This window comes from Camelus bactrianus, chromosome X (assembly GCF_048773025.1).
Source record: "Camelus bactrianus isolate YW-2024 breed Bactrian camel chromosome X, ASM4877302v1, whole genome shotgun sequence".
Classification (NCBI taxonomy): Eukaryota; Metazoa; Chordata; class Mammalia; order Artiodactyla; family Camelidae; genus Camelus; species Camelus bactrianus.
This window is the reverse complement of record NC_133575.1, coordinates 32,783,139-32,802,989: the sequence shown is the minus strand read 5'-3', so window position 1 is coordinate 32,802,989 and position 19,851 is coordinate 32,783,139. Positions and strand designations below refer to the sequence as shown.

The 19,851-nt window shown below is 35.6% G+C and overlaps 1 protein-coding gene across 8 annotated transcripts in view; it reads left to right on the top strand.

Annotated features, from left to right (window-relative positions):
• The window catches only part of CASK (calcium/calmodulin dependent serine protein kinase), a 314,565-nt gene that overhangs the window by 53,521 nt on the left and 241,193 nt on the right, over positions 1-19,851 (top strand). For 4 of the 8 annotated variants that reach the window (XM_074359474.1, XM_074359476.1, XM_074359480.1 and 1 more), the window contains exon 2: positions 8,311-8,441. In XM_074359474.1, coding sequence (XP_074215575.1) covers positions 8,311-8,441 — 131 coding nt within the window. The remainder of the gene's footprint in view (positions 1-8,310; positions 8,442-19,851) is intronic. The other 4 variants (XM_074359475.1, XM_074359477.1, XM_074359481.1 and 1 more) reach the window with 1 other exon arrangement.

Genomic DNA, 19,851 nt, shown 5'->3' with positions numbered 1-19,851 from the left:
CTTGGCTTTGACTAACCCGAGCCCTTCAGACACGCTCACACAGACACACACCAGTCACATTTTCCAGAACTTTTGCATCCGCGGAGACTACATATGCTCTGCAGTCCTCTCATGAAAGTGATAAAAAAAAAGCGCTGAATGTAGCATATTTTGACTCAGATCAGAGGATGACGTGCTACTTAAAACCTAAGACAAAGTCTACTAAACTTTTCACTGAACTATCAAAGTTTGACAGAAGTACTAATTATGCCAATACAGGTTCTAAGTTAGTAAATGCTTGTCTTAACTCCATGAATTACTCATCTTTGACAGTTGAGCCAAATTTGTTCTGTTAGCCTATTGGAGATCCCTTGCCAGCATTTTCAAAGAAACCTCCCCTTTCTATTTTCAAGGAGTGGTCTGAACTGTACTGAACTTAATTCCTTTGTCAGATCTTTAATTGTTAACATTTAGGCAACAGTGGCTGAGATGTTGATTTTATTAATTTCCCACTTCATGTGTGTTTCTTTAACAGTAGCTGTGACTAGGCAAACTTTTTTTCCTTTAGTTTAGTCACTGTACCTAAAGTAACACAGCTTGGTATGTGTGTGAAAATGTATATGTTGGAGGTGGGAGTGAGTACTAGAAGTATTAAAGAGAAAAAAAGTTTCAGAGCAACATTTCTGTTCCCCTATCACTACCACAAAGAAACAGGAAGACAAGGAAAGGATTTATTAATGGAATGATATGTATAAGCTCTTTAGTGGTAATGACTAAGCTAATAGTGTTGAAATAAGAGGAAAAGGACCATTGTTATCTTTATTAGGTATCATTTTTATATACATTTATGTGTTTACAGACTATCATTTTCAGTATTATATTCTTACTGCTAATGTTGTCATTATTACTATTATATTTTCGCATCATTTTTACCCACCTACCATCTATTTCCATCAATTACTAACATCAGAACTGTACAGGCAGTAGTAGAAAGATACAGATTTAGAAAATGAGTAGAAAAATACACAGAAGTGCCATGATTTCTCAGAATTGTATATACTTACGTAAAATTGTATGATTTGATAAATTTTTCAGTGGTTTGTTCATTCCTAGTTTATCATTTTTGATGTATCACTCACCAGATATTTCTTGAGGGCCTGATATACTACTAGGCACTCATTGAGCCTCTAATATAAATACATGTAATATACTATTGCATATATATTATATAATATAAACACACACACACACACACACAGAGTCAATGGTCATTATTTGTGGTAGTTATGTTCTGTATAGTTGCCATGAACACTGAATGACTGAATACTGAATCATTGCTCCTAGAGGAAACTCAGAATTAAGTTCTGGGGAGCCTCTGATCACGTTTTCTTCAACCAGTCAATATATAACCTGTTTAAAGACACCTTAATTCATATATATAGTTGATTCATTAATATGGAACCCATGACCAACAGTCCTTTAATTTATGCCTGAGTGAAGCTTACCTAACACGTGTATTTTCTCCGTAAGGCACACCACAGCCTTCTTGCACTCAGGCATACAAGAGAGTACTTGGGAAGTACACTTGGGGGCCATTTAAAGAGTGAAATCAGCCCCAAAAAGCACAAATGCACTAATTAAATGGCAAAAAGGACACTTGCTTACAGTATAAGAGCTGAAACAAGTTAGAGCATCACCTTGTTTGACCTTAGCTGGTAACGTGTGAGTCAGGTGACTCAAAATTTTCGCTGCTGTGCACTACCCGTGAATGACTGAAAGTGCTGTGAGTATTGATTTTGGGTTACAAATAAATTTCAGTGAGTAAATGAATTTACAAACACTTAATCTGCAAATAATGAGGACTGACTATATATCAACTGTGTTGTGTGTGTATGTGTATGTATATATGAAATTATTCTTGGTCTTCATTTGCCCCCTCCTTTTCTTCCTTTTGGTTAATTGGCTATTCTTCATGGTTTTCCTACATCTATCATAGTACATTGCACAGTTTTATAAATATAAGCTTCTAGGCCTGTGACGTGGACGGGAAATTCATCTCATTTATTGAAAGTTTTCTGAGATAGATGTAAGTTTTTATAAACCTCTCACAGGGTGAGAACTTAATATTACAGATGGCACTCCAAAGTTTACATGTAATAACTTAGCACATTAAATTTAGTTCAATTAAATGTAAAATTACAGTTAGCATAATTCATATTGACTTTATTATATTTGAGATGCAAACACTCTTTTTGTTCATATATATATATATCAAGTCATTTAAAATAATTTGTACAGCTATTTAAAAAGTTAAGCCCTCTTTTGATTAGCAAGATCTTAGGGATGTACCCCATAGCCTTTAAAAATGTTATTTTTACCTTTGAAATATACATATGGAGGAATGTATAAATGCGTGTGTATTTTAAAGAATACTAATAAAATGAAAACCCGTAAGTCTATAATCCAAGTTAAGAATAGAATATGACTAGTAACTTTAAAAGCCCCTGTGTGTCCCTTCACAATCACAACCACACCACTGTCGCCACCACACACTACCCTGGCTTTTGTACTAATGATGCCTTTTAGGTTTCTTTACAGCTTTACCATCCATGTTTGTATCCCTAAACAGTATATTGTTTATTCATTAAAAACTGAGTAGCAAGCACAAACTTAGCAATGTAGGGAAAGGGCAATAATACCACTATTGTGTGAAGAATCAGGAGAAGAGAAGCCGAACCAGTCTGACTTCAGATACCTGAGAGCATACAGGAACCCCTGCTGGGGAGTCCACTGGCAAGATCCCGAGTAAATCCCAGAATCCCGAGCTCTTCGCAGCAGGACAGCCATGCTGTAGTGCGGGCTGCGTACTGAACGTCCAGCAGGAGTGCGGTCAGGGGGCAAGGGCTGCTCTGCGTGTCATGCTGTTCAGCTCCCTGAGGCCTGCCTCCTGCTCAGCTATTCCTGAGAACACTGCTGTGGAGTGAGGGGGAGCGGTCCTCTGCTGATCCAGGCGGCAGAGAAGAGCAGGAATCTCCTCAGCCCCTGGTCAGAAAAAGCAAAACAAAAGAACCTGGCCCCAGCTTACCCGGTCTTCCTGTTTTCAAGTTAAAAAGGTGATCAGTGGCATTGGGGATCTTTGATGGCTCTCTAGTTAACTGCTATTCAGTGCGTAACTGTCAGCCTGAGATCTCCTTCCCTTGTATTCCTAGGGGTTCCCTTTATGTATCTTCTGTGTTGGATTTTCTGTCTGCTGTCCCTCGGTGTGTACTCTATGGTTCTAGCAAACACATCCTACAATAATTTCTTCAGAAAGTGTGCATTGCAAGTACTTTATTGAGCTCTTTCATGTCTGAAAATGTTTTTATGATTATTGATTTTTCTGGCTGGAGATAGAATTTATAGATTATTAGAAATAATTTTCCATCATGATTTTGAAGATGTCGCTCTATTATCTTATTGCTTCTAGTGTTGCCATTGAGAGATCGGAAGCCACTGCAGTTCCTGAGCTATTGTGCGTCTACTCTATCATCCTCCCCTCCTGGTGCACCCTTACCCCCACTTCTGGATATCTGAACATTTGGGGCCCCACAGGGTTCTTAAATTTCACAGGGGCATGTGTGGACATGGATCTCTTAACCTATTTTGCTGAGTGCTTGGTGGGTCCTTTTAATTTGGGTGGCTCATGATTTAAGGTCTGGGAAATTTTCTTGGATTATTTCTTTGAGCTCCTCCCCTCCATTTTCTTTGTTCTCTAGGCTCTACTCTCTGAGAAATTTCTTCAACATTATCTGCCAGCCCTTCTGTTGAGTTTTAAATTTCGTCATGTGTTTATTTTTCAAGGGCCCTCTTTTTACTTTCTGAAAGTTCTGTTTCTGTTTCATAGTTATAATATCTTTCTGAGGATATTAATAGTAGATGGAGGTTTTTTTCTTCTTTGGTCTGTTTCCTCGAAATTGCTCTTTCTGTTTGTTTTGATCTCTATCTTCCAAATTAGAGACTCTTCTCTAAATGTCTTGGGAGCTTGATTGTCTACTCAAGAGTAGGAATAGAGCAATGGTTCTTGAGGGACATTTTACAATGTCTGTTGACATTTTTGGTTGTCAGAACTGGAGTGGGGTGCTACCGGCATCTCTGGGTAGAGGCTGGAGATGCTGTTAAGCACCCTACAATGCACAGAACATCTGCCCACAGCAAAGAACTGTCCAGCCCAAAACATCACCAGTGCCGAGCTTGGAAAGCTGATGGTGAGCTCTGAATTTGCGGGCAGAACTTGTTGACTTTGGGTTTCGAGGGAGGATGATCTGGTTAAGTGGTTTGAAGAGCTTCATGTCATTATCTTTACATCTTTCCTTCTGGGCTGGTCAGATATTCAACAGAAGATCTTCCCTCTCCTGCCTGAAGGGTAAAGATCTAGCTTCTAACAGTCCCCCCTGTTAATAGGAAAAGGGGATGGGGTGTCTGCATTCAGTTTGTGTGTGATCACATAATCCTCTTGCTTTTCATATAGTAGATACTTCCTCGACTGCCTTGTGTCCCCAGTTCTAAGGCCCTGTGTTTTACCCTCTGCAGCAAATGGACCTCTGTGAGTATAAGGCAGGGCAGTTACCTAGTGGCACTGACTAGAGGAGGGGTATCTAAGACACTAACTGCTTCTCTAATAGATTTCACTCAAACATTGTTAGTTTAGCCCCTCTTGTTCCAGGGTTAACTGGTGCTACAAGTTCAGGCACTTCTTGAGGATTCTGTAGTGTAAACGGGTTTGGTTCTGAACTATTCTTACTTTCTCCTTGCAATTCAGCTTTCCTAAGTTTGCTAAGCCAGTTACATTAGTCCATCTGCTTTCTTGCTTCCAAAAGTTGATTATTACTGTTGTATTCTCTCATTCTCCCAGTCCTTTAAAAATTTTTTTTTAGTCCTTTGGCTATCATTTTAGTTGGTTTGGGGAGGAAAATTAATTTAGATGCATTTGCTGAATCTATCCTATTATCCTGGAGACCAACATACTGTATTCTAGCATAGCTTCGTTTAATTCTAGTCATCTTTTGATGCACAGTTGTCCCTCGGTATCTGCAGAAGTTTGGTTCTAGGATCCTCATGGATACCAAAAATCCACGGATGCTCAAATCCCTTATATTATATTATAAAATGGCGTATTATTTGCATATAAGCTATACATAGCATCCTGTAACCCTTAAATCATCTCTCAATTACTTATAATGCCTAATACAATGTAAATACTATGTAAATAGTTGCCAATGCACAGCAAATTCAAGTTTTACTTTTTTTTGGAGCTTTTTTGAAATTTTTTTTAATCTATTTTCAATCCATGGTTGGCTGAATACACAGATGCAGGACCTGCAGATACAGAGAGCCAACTGTATTTACTTTTTGGTATCAGAATTGTTCAGTTCTTAGACTCAACCTTTCTTCACATAAATGAAAACTAGAGGAGATTATTCTGTGTCTGCATAGACACACAGCTGCATTCTTTTCAAAACCTTAGGGGAGTTAGAGCTAATATTCACTTGTGAAGTATTCTGGTTTAATTGACCTTTTACTTTAAAACAGAATTCTGCAAGCAGCCACCTGCCTTGAGTAGAACCTTGTGCCACAATCCTAATCAACATTCAGCATTCAGAAAGCATTGGATAAAGAATATATATTTTATCAAATCTGAAATGCTGTCAATTATCTTATCATTCCATTTTGATTAATACCCTGGCCAGAGTTAGTGGAAATAGGAGAAAGATAAGAGTTTATGATGATGGCTTATAACTACCTCTTAATATTTTCCTACACACAATTATTCAAGAATCAACTGTACTATAGACTAATAATTTAAGGATGAAATTTCAAGGTGAAAAAAGAGTTGGTCAGACTGAAACCTTAGGCCTCCTGAATTTTTGCCTTTCCTTAAACTGTCATTCAGGTATAATTCATAAGTAAGTGTAATACAGTAGATGTTTTATATACACTTTATTACCCGCCCCCCATTAAGATGAGAAACCAAGGCAGATTTTCTCATAGCCTACTTCTTTTTAGTCTGTCGACCAGATAAATATAAACAAGCCCTGCTAAAATTAAAGACACTATATACTTATTTAAATTTTTTATCAGTTTCCACTGAGTTTCTAGTTGATGGATTGAATCACGAAAATAACTGAAAGTGTATTTCAGTGTCTTTTTAGTGTACTAAATTTGATTCACCTTTTCTAACTCCCTGAATGTCACTGATGGACAGATCCTTGAAATGCTTTCCTGGTGACCTATCTTTAGGTCATCAGTAGTTCATAGATAAATTCATTTTCTTTGCCTCCCATTATAAAATTAGCCCTAAGAACTGAGGATTTGATTTGATTTTTGTTCACAGATTTAAACATGTTTTTGTTTTTTTTGGATCAGTATTCACTTTTCTCTCAATTCTTCCTAGCTTTCTTCATTCTACTATTACTAAAAGGTTGAGGGAGAAGCTATGTTTCTGTCCTCTCCTTTGTTCAAACAGGAAAAAGTGAAAAATTGACTATATTGACCACAAATAATCCCACGTACAGATCTCGGAAAGTATCCAAAAGGTGTAGTGAATTGAGGCACACTACACAAATGTATATAAAAATAGAGTCCCGAGGGTTTATGTGTGGACAAAATCCAATTATGCTAAACATTTCCTGAAATTGCTTGCTATTGTCAGGATAAGCAATCACAAGTAAGACATCTGATTGAGAATGAAAACATTTGTGGGAATCCTGACTTACATTGTTATAATGTCTTCTCACAGGGGAAAATCTTTGAATAGTTTTGAGTGATTATCAAAAAGGTCCTTTTTCTATAGAGTTCTGAAAGGTACATTATTACCATTTCTTTTCCTTCCAGTTTTGCTTTGTTAGGCTGCTTGAAGAGAGAGATTTGAAACTGTAGTGTAATTGATGTCCTGATGATGGCATGGTAAAATCAACTAATATGTATGATCTCAGACAAAAGTTTATATCTAGATTAGATAGTATTCTTTTGCTTGTCTTCTGAGTGAAAGAATAAAGGCAAGCTTATATTTTAAGGCAAGCAGTATCACAAGTGCCCTAGTGTAAATGAAGAACTTTTCTCTATCTTGATTGACAACGTGCATCCAGGGATACTGTTTCCACCTGTGAAACACCAATGAGAGAGAGTATTTTGTTTTGTTCCCTGAGGAGGGGGAACTACATACATGTATACATGTACATGTGCATGTGTGTATTTAATGACTTAAACTGTACTAGCCTTCAAATAAACTACTATAGTATATTACAGTTGCATTCTACATTATTCAGTAGTTGATTCAAGCATGTTGGATTGTGTTTAGTTCAGATACTTGTTTAATAACTATTAATCACAAGGAACCGTGTGTGTATGTGTTTTTAATGCCTGGGCTGGACATTGGTATTTTATCAGCTATGCCAATTGATTCAATTGTATGGCCAGTATTGCGAGCCACCAGTTTCAGTTGAGGAGAGGACTGGGTAGGCAAATAACTGGACCAGTGATTCTGCTAGTAGAAATTACTTCCTTTCCTATGGCAATTTAGAATAATTTTAGTTTGAAGTTTGAGGAGGATGAAGGATTTCAGTGTGATTTGAAGTGAGACTGGAAAGGTTGTTGGAAACCAAACCATGCAGAGCTTTCTCTTTGTGAAGTGCCTATTCAAGTCTTCTGCCCAGACTTACTTGGAGTGTATTTTCTTATTTTATTTAAGAATTATTTATATATTTTGGTTCTTGATTAAATATGTGTTGCAAATACCTTCTCTCTATGGGATTTTAAGTGGAAACATAATATCAGATTTTCATTTTTAAAACATCACTGCAAGAATGAATGGGAGAAACAAATTTTCAGTGGTCTTGGTGGAAGCTGATAGTAGCTTAGACTAGGGTATGAGACATGGAGAGAAATGAACAGGATTAAGAGATATTTGAGATAAACTCAGTAGGACTTGTTAGTGAAGATTAGATAAGTGGTAGGTAAGGTGAGAGAATGATTTTTTTTTTTGGTTCAAAAGGTAAAAGTTATATACACTACCACTGTGATCAATTTCATATTTTGTTTAAGATACTGATAATATAGAGAGAAAATTACAAAGATTATTTGCCTTGAACATAAGAATATGATTTCAAATTTTTAAATGTGTTTTTTAAATGCAAATTTGTTTCTTTTTTTTTTGGTTCAGTAACTTTAAATCAGTTGCCTTATGAAGTTTAGAAAAATATGTTGAAAACATATATTAAATTCGACTTTGAAAACTGTGGCTTTAGGAACTTAAGAAAATCAACAAATTAAACTTGCCCTTTTTTTATTTTTTAGGGGTCCCTTCAGTGTTGTACGACGATGTATCAACAGAGAAACTGGGCAACAATTTGCTGTAAAAATTGTTGACGTAGCCAAGTTCACATCAAGTCCAGGGTTAAGTACAGAAGGTAAGAGATGGATTTCAAGTAAGTTATTTGATGTCTGGCTTTATTTCATCTTCAATCCATCTACCAACCTAACCTTCATCTGGGGGTGGGGAAGTGGAGGGTGTAATATAGTGGGAAGTGGGTGGAGACAGTTTAATTCAATTCCAGTTTGTCAGAATTCTAGAACATAGTATTTAAAAGATAGCTATAGTGATTAACAGACTTAGGAAGTCATCTAGGATTGCTATAGGCATATGTTTTTTGACTAGGAAGAAAGTAAAATCTGAACATATACTTTTTAGTGTCTAACTTTTAGTCATATACTATGGAACATGGGATGGGGAGGGTGAGAGGGGAATTATTGGCACAGATATAATCACTGCAGAGTCACAAGAAACTAAGGTGAATTCCCTTCAGGTCTATAACTTAATACCCTTAGGATTCTGATCTAATAAAACTAAAAGAGTCATATGTCAAGTTTGGCTTAAGTCATTATGGTGTATATGCGAAAATTTGAAACTGCTAGGACTTGAAGTACTTAAACTTTTGTTTTGTTAAAGACGTTGATATGGATAATCATATTTAATTGTTTAAATATTTATAAATAGTATATAAACATTTTTAAATTTTTTTGCTGTTTTTAAAGCTATCGTTTCATGTAGCCATGATTCACATATGCTCATACTTCAGATGGCACTATTACTATATTAATTTTTCTAATTAGCCTGTCTTCTAACTTAAGACTTTTTCACAGTTCAGTAAAAGACGTATCCTTCTTTAGTCCTTCCCTTCTTAATCCCAAGAGCAATGCAGTTTATACTTAAAATTGGAAAGCCAAGACAGAGTATCCTATTTATTTTTGTCTAGTTATCTTACTTTGAAAGCCCACATACTGTGAGCTCCAAGTTAATCTATTCCTGCAGATCTTTTTTCCAGGATCATTACTTTTAAATACTCTTTTGAAATCCTTTAAATTATTATTATCCATATACTGATTATAGAAGATTCTTAGAAGTTGTTACTCATGAAGAATCAATAACTGATTTTTTTTAGTGCTTTAATCTTTACATTCTTATGGTTAGATTTAGAGATTTTATATCTTATGGTTTTATATTCTGGAATTGACTATTACTACTTTTGAATGCAAATTATTTTATAAATTTAACAGAATTTAAAATTTACTTGTAAGCAGGTTTTATGTTTCCTAAAACTTTTAAACTGCATTTAAGTTTAATATGCCATATTTGATTTTCTGTACTTCAGTTGTCTACTAAGAACGAACACCTTTCTGAGTTCTGAGGTGGTTTTGTATAAACCTAGTTCTTTAAACATATAGATGGGTTGAATCCTTAATTCTCTTAAGTGTTTTGATACTGTTGATGAATTTAGTAAGATTCCAGTTTAAAATCACGAGTATAAATCAATTACTCAATATATCTATATTATGTTGATTTTGTTTATCATTATACCTAATTCTGAATCTACAGGCTAAACACATTTTTTAGGGAGAAAGTCAGTTACTTTCTCCATTGGCTGAGGTTGTTTATTGACAGATTTCTTTAGCAAGGAATCTGGAGCTATAGACCCAGACTGCCAGGCTGAATCTCTTTATATTGTCACCTAATCAGGGAGTCAAATACCAAAGTTAAAAAAGACGGAATTGGCATGTAGTCCATGTCTCTGAGGTTAAGTCTTGTCTTTACCTAATATAATATATGGGAAATTGAAGTTCACTCGTTTGTTGCTTTCACATTTCTTTGGATATATAAATGTCTTCAAGTCCTGTTTTAAAGACAAGGCTAGGTCATTCCATTCATTCTATATGGTAGGGCCACTAGCCATAGATATTAAATGATAGCCAGTTGAAATCTGGATATTACACATGATTTTATCTGGCTTTATCTGGTTTTGATCAGAGTTCAAGCGAAAATGTACAATTGGTCTTTAATATTTATGGCACCAGAATGTAGTTTTCCTATCTTCTTTAGCACAATGACAATCAAAATGATTAAGAAACAGAATCAAAATTTCATCTTCACTCCCCCCAAATCCCCCCCTTTTTTATTGAGGTATAGTCAGTTTACAGTGTTGTGTCAATTTCTGGTGTACAGCACCATGCTTCTGTCATACATGGATATACATATATTCATTTTCATATTCTTTTTCACTGTAGGACACCACAAGATACTGAATATATTTCCCTGTGCTATACAGTATATGTTTATCTGTTTTATATATACCAGTCAGTATCTACAAATCTTGAACTCCCAGTCTGTCCCTTCCCACCTCTCTCACCCCTGGCAACCACAAGTTTGTATTCTATGTCTATGAGTCTGTTTCTGTTTTATACTTATGTTCATTTGTCTTTTTTTTTTTTTTTTTAGATTCCACATATGAGTGATCTCATATGGTATTTTTCTTTCTCTTTCTGGCTTACTTCACTTAGAATGACATTCTCCAGGGCCATCCATGTTGCTGCAAATGGCATTATTTTATCAGTTTTTATGGCTGAGTAGTAGTCCATTGTAGAAATATACCACTTCTTTAGCCAGTCACCTGTTGGTGGACATTTAGTTTGTTTCCATGTCTTGGCTATTGTTAATAGTGCTTCTATGAACATTGGGGTGCAGGTGTCTTTTTGAATTAAGGTTCCCTCTGGATATATGCCCAGGAGTAGAATTGCTGGATCATTTGGTAAGTCTGTTTTCAGTCTTTTGAGGAATGTCCATACTGTTTTCCACAATGGCTGCACCAAACGGCATTCCCACGAACAGTGTAGGAAGGTTCCCTTTTCTCCACACCCTCTCCAGCATTTGTCATTTGTGGACTTTTGAATGGTGGCCATTCTGACTGGTGTGAGGTGATACCTCATTGTAGTTTAGATTTGCATTTCTCTGATAATTAGTGATATTGAGCATTTTTTCATGCGCCTATTGGTCATTCATATGCCTTCCTTGGAGAATTGCTTGTTTAGGTCTTCTGCCCATTTTTGGATCGGGTTGTTTGTTTTTTTTCTTATTAAGTCATATGAGCTGTTTATATATTATGGAAATCAAGCCCTTGTCAGTCTCATCTTTTGCAAATATTTTCTCCCATTCTGTAGGTCATCGTTTTGCTTAAAGTTTTCTTTTCTGTACAAAAGCTTATAAGTTTAATTAGGTCCCATTTGTTTATTCTTGTTTTTATTTCTATTGCTTGGGTAGACTGCCCTAGGAGAACATTTCTGAGATGTATGTGAGATAATATTTTGCCTATGTTTTCTTCTAGGAGATTTATTGTGTCTTGTCTTATGCTTAGGTCTTCTTTAATTTCCTTAATCAGTTTTGTAGTTCCCCATGTGTAAGTCTTTCACCTCCTTGGTTAGATTTATTCCTAGGTGTTTTATTACTTTGGGTGCTAATTTAAAAGGGATTGTTTCTTTATTTTCTTTTCCTGTTGCTTCATCATTAGTGTAAAGAAATGCAACTGATTTTTGTACATTAATCTTGTATCCTGCTACCTTGCTGAATTCTTTTCTTAGTTCCAGCATTTTTGTGTGTGGAGGTTTTAGGGTTTTCTATATATAGTATCATGTCATCAGCATTTAGTGACAGTTTTACCTCTTCTTTTCCAATTTGGATCCCTTTTATTTCTTTTTCTTGCTTGATTGCTGTGGCTAGGACTTCCAAGACTATGTTGAATAGAAGTGTTGAGAGTGAACAACCTCGTCTTGTCCCAGATTTCAGTGGGAAGGTTTTCAGTTTTTCACCGTTGAATACTATGCTGGCTGTAGGTTTGTCATATATAGTTTTTATTATGTTGATATATGTTCCCTCAATACCCACTTTGGTGAGGGTTTTTATCATAAATGGATGTTGAATTTTATCGAATGCTTTTTCTGTATCTATTGAGATGATCATATGGTTTTTCTCCTTTCTTTTGTGGATGTGGTGTATCACATTGATGATTTGCATGTGTTGAACCATCCTTGTGTTCCTGGGATGAACCCAACTTGATCATGGTATATGATTACTTTTATTTGCTGTTGGATTCTGTTTGGTAATATTTTGTTGAGGATTTTTGCATCTATGTTCATCAGTGATATTGGTCTGTAATTTTCTTCTTTCGTAGTGTCTTTGCCTGATTTTGGTATCAGGATGATGGTGGCTTCATAGAATGAGTTTGGGAGTACTCCCTCCTTTTCAATCTTCTGGAAGAGTTTGAGAAGAACCAATATGAGTTCTTTGTATGTTTGGTAGAATTCCCCAGTGAAACCATCTGGTCCTGGACTTTTGTTTATAGGGAGGTTTTTTATTGCTAATTCAATTTCATTTATAGTGATCCATTTGTTCAAGTGGTCGGTTTCTTCTTGATTCAGTCTTGGTGGACTGTATGTTTCCAGAAACTTGTCCATTTCTTCTAGGTTATCCATTTCATTTCCATATACTTGTTCATAGTATTCTCATATGGTATTTTGTATTTCTGTGGTATTGGTTGTAATTTCTCCATTTTCCTTTCTTATTTTTTTAATTTGTGCTCTCTCTTTTCTCTTCTTGGTGAGCTTGGCCAGAGGTTTGTCAATTTTGTTTACTCTTTCAAAAAGCAGCTCTTGGCTTGATTGATTTTTTTTCTATTTTTTTTAATCTCTGTTTTATTTATTTCTTCCCTGATCTTTATTATTTCCTTCCTTCTGCTGACTTCTGGTTTAGTTTGCTGTTCTTTTTCTAATCCTCTTAGCTGGTAGCTTAGATTGTTTATTTGAGAATGTTCTTTTTTTTAAGAAGGCCTGTATTGCTGTGAACTGACTTCTTAGGACTCCTCTTGCTGCATCCCATAGATTTTAATGTGGTTGTGTTTTCATTGTTGTTTGTCTCAAAGTATTTTTAATTTCTTCTTTGATTTCATCATTGACCCATTGGTTTTTTAGTAGCATGTTGTTTAATCTCCATGTTGTCATCTTTTTCTCATTTGTTTTTCTGTAGTTCATATTTAGTTTCATGGCATTGTGGTTAGGAAAGGTGCTTGAAATAATTTCTATCTTCTCAAATTTGTTGAGGCTTCTTTTGTGCCCAAGTACATGATCTATCCTAGAAAATGTCCCATGTGTACTTGAAAAGAATGTATATTCTATTTGAGGGGTTGTAATGTTCTGACAATATCAACCAAGTCTAATTGTTCTATTGTATGATTTAGTTTTTCTGTTGCTTGCCTTATTAATTTTCTGTCTGGAAGATCTGTTCAGTATTGTGAATGGGGTGTTAAAGTCTCCTACTATGACTGTATTCCCATCAGTTTCTCCCTTTATATATGTTAGTATTTGCTTTATGTATTTAGGTGCTCCTATATTGGGTGCATATATATTAACAAGTGTAGTATCTTCATCTTGTATTGCTCCTTTAATCATTATATAATGTCCTTCTTTATCTTTCTTTGTTGCCTTTGTTTTAAAAGTCTATTTTGTCTGAAATCAGTATTGCTTCTCCTGCTTTCTTGTCATTTACATTTTCATGAAATATCTTTTTCCATCCTCTCACTCTCAATCTATGTGTGTCATTCTCCCGAAAGTGGGTCTCTTGTGTGCAGCATATTGTAGGTTCTTGTTTTCTTATCCAATCTGCCACTCTATGTCTTTTGATTGGAGCATTTAGTCCATTGACATTTATGGTGATTATTAATAGATATGTGTTAATTGCCATTTTGAACTTAGTTTTGCAGTTGATTTGGTGTTTCCTCTTTGTTCCTTTCTTTTTCTTTTTGTGGTTTGATAATTTTCCTTTGTATTATCTTGGTTTCTTTTTAGTTTTTGTGACTCTATTGTAAGCTTTTGGCTTGTAGTTACCCTGTTTTGTACATATATTAACCCATTACTATATCTGTTTGCTTTAAACAGATAGTAATATAGGCTCAAATCTATCCTACCAAAAACAAAACAAAACAAAGAGTAGGAAAAAAACTATAGTTTCTTGCTCCCCTCTCCCACCCTAAATGATTTAGATGTCCTTTTTTACAATTTCATGTTTATTCTGATGTAATTCATTGTAGTTATCGCCTTTCTAATTATGGTTTTTTCCTTTCTGTAGCATTCTGCTTATTTTCTATTTAGAGTAGACCTTTCAATATTTATTTTAGCATAGATTTAGTGTGACTAAATTCTTTTAGTTTTTACTTGTATGTGAAGTTCTTTATCTTTCCTTCTATTTTAAAGGATAGCCTTGTGGATAAAGTATCCTGGGTTGCACTTTTTTCTCATTCAGGACTTTAAATATATCTTGCCACTCCCTTCTGGCCTGCAGTGTTAGTGTAAAGAAATCAGCTGAAAGCCTTATGGGGGTCCTTTTGTAACTAACTCTTTGTTTTTCTCTTGCTGCCTTTAGAATCATTTCTTTATCCTTAACCCTGGCCGCTCTGATTATAATATGTCTTGCTCTGGGTCTGTTTGGGTTCCTCTTGTTTGGGACCCTCTGTTCTTCCTGTACTTGGATATCTGATTCCTTCTTTAGGTTTGGGAAGTTTTCAGTCATGATTTCTTCAAATTCCTTTCAATCCCCTTTGCTCTTTCTTCTCCTTCTGGGACCCCTATTATGCATAATTTGGCATGCTTTATATTATCCCAATGGTCCCTTATATTGTTTTCATTGGTTTTTATTTGTTTATCTCTCAGCTTTTCTGATTGGGTGACTTCTGTTGTCCTGTCTTCTAAGTCACTTACTTGTTCCTCTGCATTATTTAGCCTACTTTTTACAGCCTTTAGCTCAGCTCTTATCTCAGCAAATGAGCTTTCCAATTATAATTGGCTACTCTTTATGGTGTCAGTTTCCTTTTTGACATATTCTCTGTCTCTATTCACAGTCTCTTTTAGTTCCTTCAGTACTTTCATCACTCCTATTTTGAAATCATGATCAGACTATCAAAGTCTATTTCATTGATCATTCCTTCAGGGGATTTCTCTTGTTCTTTTAATTTGGAGTGCATTGCATTTAATTCTTTTAATTGGGGGTGCATTGCATTCCTACCAACAGTGTAGGAGGGTTCCCTTTTCTCCACACCCTCTCCAGCATTTATCATCTGTGGACTTTTTAATGATGGCCATTGTGACTGGTGTGAGGTGATACCTCAATGTAGTTTTGATTTGCATTCTCTGATAATTAGTGATATTGAGCATTTTTTCATGTGCCCATTGGCCATTTGTATGTTTTCATTGGAGAATTGCTTGTTTAGGTCTTCTGCCCATTTTTGGATTGGGTTGTTTTTTGTTATTTAATTGTATGAGCTGTTTATATATTCTGGAAATTAAGCCTGTGTCAGTTGCATCATTTGCAGATATTTTCTCCCATTCCTTAGGTTGTTGTTTTGCTTTGCTTGTGGTTTCCTTTGCTGTGCAAAAGCTTCTAAGTTTAATTAGGTCCCATTTGTTTATTTTTGCTCTTATTTCTGTTGCCTGGGTAGACTGCCCTAAGAGAACATGGCTAAGATTTATGTCAGAAAATGTTTTGCCTATGTTTTCTTCTAGGAGTTTTATAGTGCCTTGTCTTATATTTAAGTCTTAAAGCTATTTTGAGTTTATTTTTATATATAGTGTGAGGGAGTGTTCTAACTTCATTGATTTACATGTGGCTGTCCTGTTTCCCAGTACCACTTGGTGAAGACACTGTCTTTTCTCCATTGTATATATTCTTGGGAGGCAGAGATTTTTTGTTTTCTTCACAACTTTGCTCTGACTATCTAGAACTGTGTCTGGCACCAAGTAAGTATTTAATAAATATTTATTGAGTTAATGAAGGAATATCACATAAGTTTTGTGAATTTGCTGAGGATTCTAGGGATGATGCAGTAAAGGAACAGTTTGATAGTTGATTAAGAAAGGTAAGTTTCTGCTTTTTGGCAGGTTACATCTGTAAATGGTAAATAGGCTGTCTTAGACTTTCATGGTCAGGACTCCAAAGTTGGGCTATGAAAACACATGATTCTAATATTGTGTTTATCTATCCCCTTTTGCCTAGTTTAGCACTCTAGCATATTCAGACTGCTTTGCTGTGTATGCTTGCTCGGCAGTTTGCTAATGAGGTCATATAGTTAGTTCTGGTAGTGGGTGGTGACCCTTCTCCTATGAGAAATCAAGTCTAGGTGTCCTCAAAGTAAATTCTGCAGAGATCCCAGAGACCGATCAGGAAGTCTAAGGAGTGGATAAATGACTTGGAAAATATTACAGGGAAGAAAATTTATCCAAATGATCAGTAAGTGGTATCCAGCTTCATTAGTCATCAGAGACATGCATATTAAAAACATAGTGTGATACCACTCCATTCCCAACAAAATGGCTACAAAATGAAAATGACAGACAATTCCAATGTTCATGAAGATGTAGAACCACCAGAACTCTTCCTCCTAATAGGAGCATAAATTAGTTCAACCACTCTGGTAAATTGTTGAGGAATATAAAGTAGGTGACATACATAGCTTATGATCTAGCATTTCCACTCCTAGGTATATACTCATCAGAAATGTCTTAAGGTATGTTCACCAAAAAACATGTACAAGAATGTTTTTAGCAGAATTATAGTAGACCTAAATTAGAAGTAACCCAAATGTCCAGCAGCAGTAGAATGGTGTAGATAAATTGTATTGTATTCATACAGTGGAGTACTACAAAGCAAGGAGAATGGACGAAGCTTTGTTACACATAAAACATAGGTGAATTTCATAAGCAAAATGATGAGTGAAGGAAGCCAGGCATGGAAGACTACCTACCCTTTTGTGATTCCATTTATTTACAGTAGAAAGACAGTGTAACTAATCTATGATGTTTGAAATCAGAATGATAGGGGCTTTTGACTGCTGGTCATGTTCTATTTCTCGATCTGGGTAATGGTTACATGGGTGAATTCACTGAAAATTCATCAAGCTATTCCCTTATGGTATATGTATAAGGAATAGGTATACATTGTTCTAAGGGTAAGAGAGTGGAGCCATGTTATTTTGTCAGCTTATGGGGTCAGAGATAAAGATCTGTCTAGACTATTAAGATATTTGTATTTTGCCTCGTGGGAGTTTGGTTTGTTAGTTCACAGAAGCATCCATTCAGTCTTGAGGGGAGAGAAAGGCTCATTATAGATACCTATTTTATGCAGAATGCTAAGTACCAAGGTGGGTATAGGTAGGAATAAAACATAGATACTGTTAAATCTGGTTATCCAGACAGAAGATCCTCATCTTCTGGAGAGCAAGTCAGGACACAGATGAATCTTGTTTTGTTGTCTTTACTGGATACTTAGGAAATAATGACAAAAGGCATTTGGTTCTAAGTGAATCTAAAGTTTCGACAGAAGTGCCATTTCTGAAATGCTTCGGAAAGAATTCCACTAGTCTGTTTCAGTTGGCCTTGCATTGTCTGTAGTATGTGCTTTTATTTTGGCTGGCTTATGTTTCCTTCCCAGCAACAGGGTGGAGTTTATCTAGTTTGTTTACTCTTCCGAAATAACGGGCAGAAAATTTTAAGCCTACTCTGTGGGAATGATTTCCAAATTACTCATTTTTTAGTGCAGAGTCAACAGGTTTTCTGAAAACCTTTGCCAGTCTATCTACAATGTGTACCTTTTTAGCAGTTCTAATATATGAATGAAAATGTTACCATGTTTTTCTTACGTCCTAACCTTATCTGTTTGTCCACTGTTATTTTTTTAACTAACCTTTGGAAACTAACCTTTGTCTTTTTAATGTCATCACTTCCCCTCATGTTGTTTGAAAACAGCAGTGTCTTGCATAAGACTAAGAACACTGCTATCCTGTTGAGTTCTTATTAAATCCAAGGATAATTTGAAGTTGTTAAATAGTAAGTGGGTTTAGCTAAAAGTTTCACAACTTTTCTTCAGATCCATTGTAGGAAATCATGGGAAGAGGTGGAGTCAGACATTCCAAATCTGTTCTGTGTGATGTGACCTTAAGTTCTGTAAACCTCAGCTTTCCTAGGTGTCAAGTGAGGATAATAATGTCCTCAGAGAGCTGGTTTAAAGGTTGAAAATGATGAAGGCTGTGAAGCACCTCAGCTCTTGCTTAGCACATTGTAGGTGGGCCAGAATTTTCCTGTCCTCCAGTGGGGTTCATTCTAGATTCATTCTCACCCACCTCAGTCTTATCTCTACAATTTCTGTTGGTTTACTTTACTTATTTCATCTTCCTCTTTTTTTTAAATAAAACTACAGTAAAGTAGTTTTTTCTAGGCCCTGACAAGATACGGATTTTTTCTTCTCATACTGTCAGATAAAACAAATTTCCAAATTTTTCAAAATAAAGTCAAACATGCTCATGGAGGTGTTTTTTTGTTTTTTTTGGCTTTTTTTGTTTTTTGTTTCTGTTTTTGTTTTTACAAACTCTCTGCCCCTAGGTTGGCTGATAAAATAGGGTTTTCACTCATTAGTCTGGGGTGTTTATTATGGACTGCTGGTTTTGGGGAGAATGGGCCCTTTTACGTGCCTGCTTACTGTGTATTCACTACATCTGGCTAGTTCATCAGTTGGAACCCCTCTTTTCTCTAGTGTGTATATATTTTTATCACTTAGATTTAGTTTGAGGGTATTTCCAGGTTTATTTTTTTCTTAAGAGTCCTCTCAAGATTATTAACTGAGGTCATCAAGTGTGTTTCCCTCTCCCATTTAAATTTTTCATGGTGGCTACTTTCTGTTAGAGTTTTCTCTTAAGATAATCAAAACAAATGCATTATTAATACCTTTTAAAAACTTTTTTTGCCTTAATGTACTGTTAGGATTTTACCAAAGAGGAATTAGTAACAGTTTTACCAGTGTACATTAAAAATATTGGAAATTTATCAGGAGATCCTATTGACTAGTAATTATTCAAATTAAGCCAAGAATAATTAAAGGGATAAAATTACAGTAAAGTGATACTTATGTCTTCTTTTAAGTGAAATTTGACAACTGTTAGGCTAGCCATCCACAAAATCTGATGTTTTAAAACTAATCTCAACCAGGGGCCAGAGTGGTGTGGTGACACGGACCTGGGTAATATGTTACAGCAAATGCTCCGTCAGGCTCACAGGGAAGCTGGCACAGTTTCATTTCCACTATATTTTACTGGTCTGAGAACTCATGGAGCCCACCTGGATTGAAAGGGAGGAGACGTAGATCCCACCTCTGAATGGGGGAGATGATGAGAAATTTCTAGCCATCTTTTATCTGCCACACCAGATAATTTTTAAAGTGAAAACTTTGTTGCTTTAATGTTCAAGTGAGGTTGTAGTAGCTGGTGCTACTCCATTCTAAAGCAGTATTAAAATTCTACCATAGGATCGGATGTCCTCAAGTATCAATTCAAGATACATATGACAGCAGTGAATAATTTGTCACTGTGAATACGACACTAAAATAAGAACATATTGTGTTCTACAATTAGAGACTATTTAAAATCTAGTCTGGCACTGTTTATTAAAACTGAATTTTAATAATTTTGGTAATCA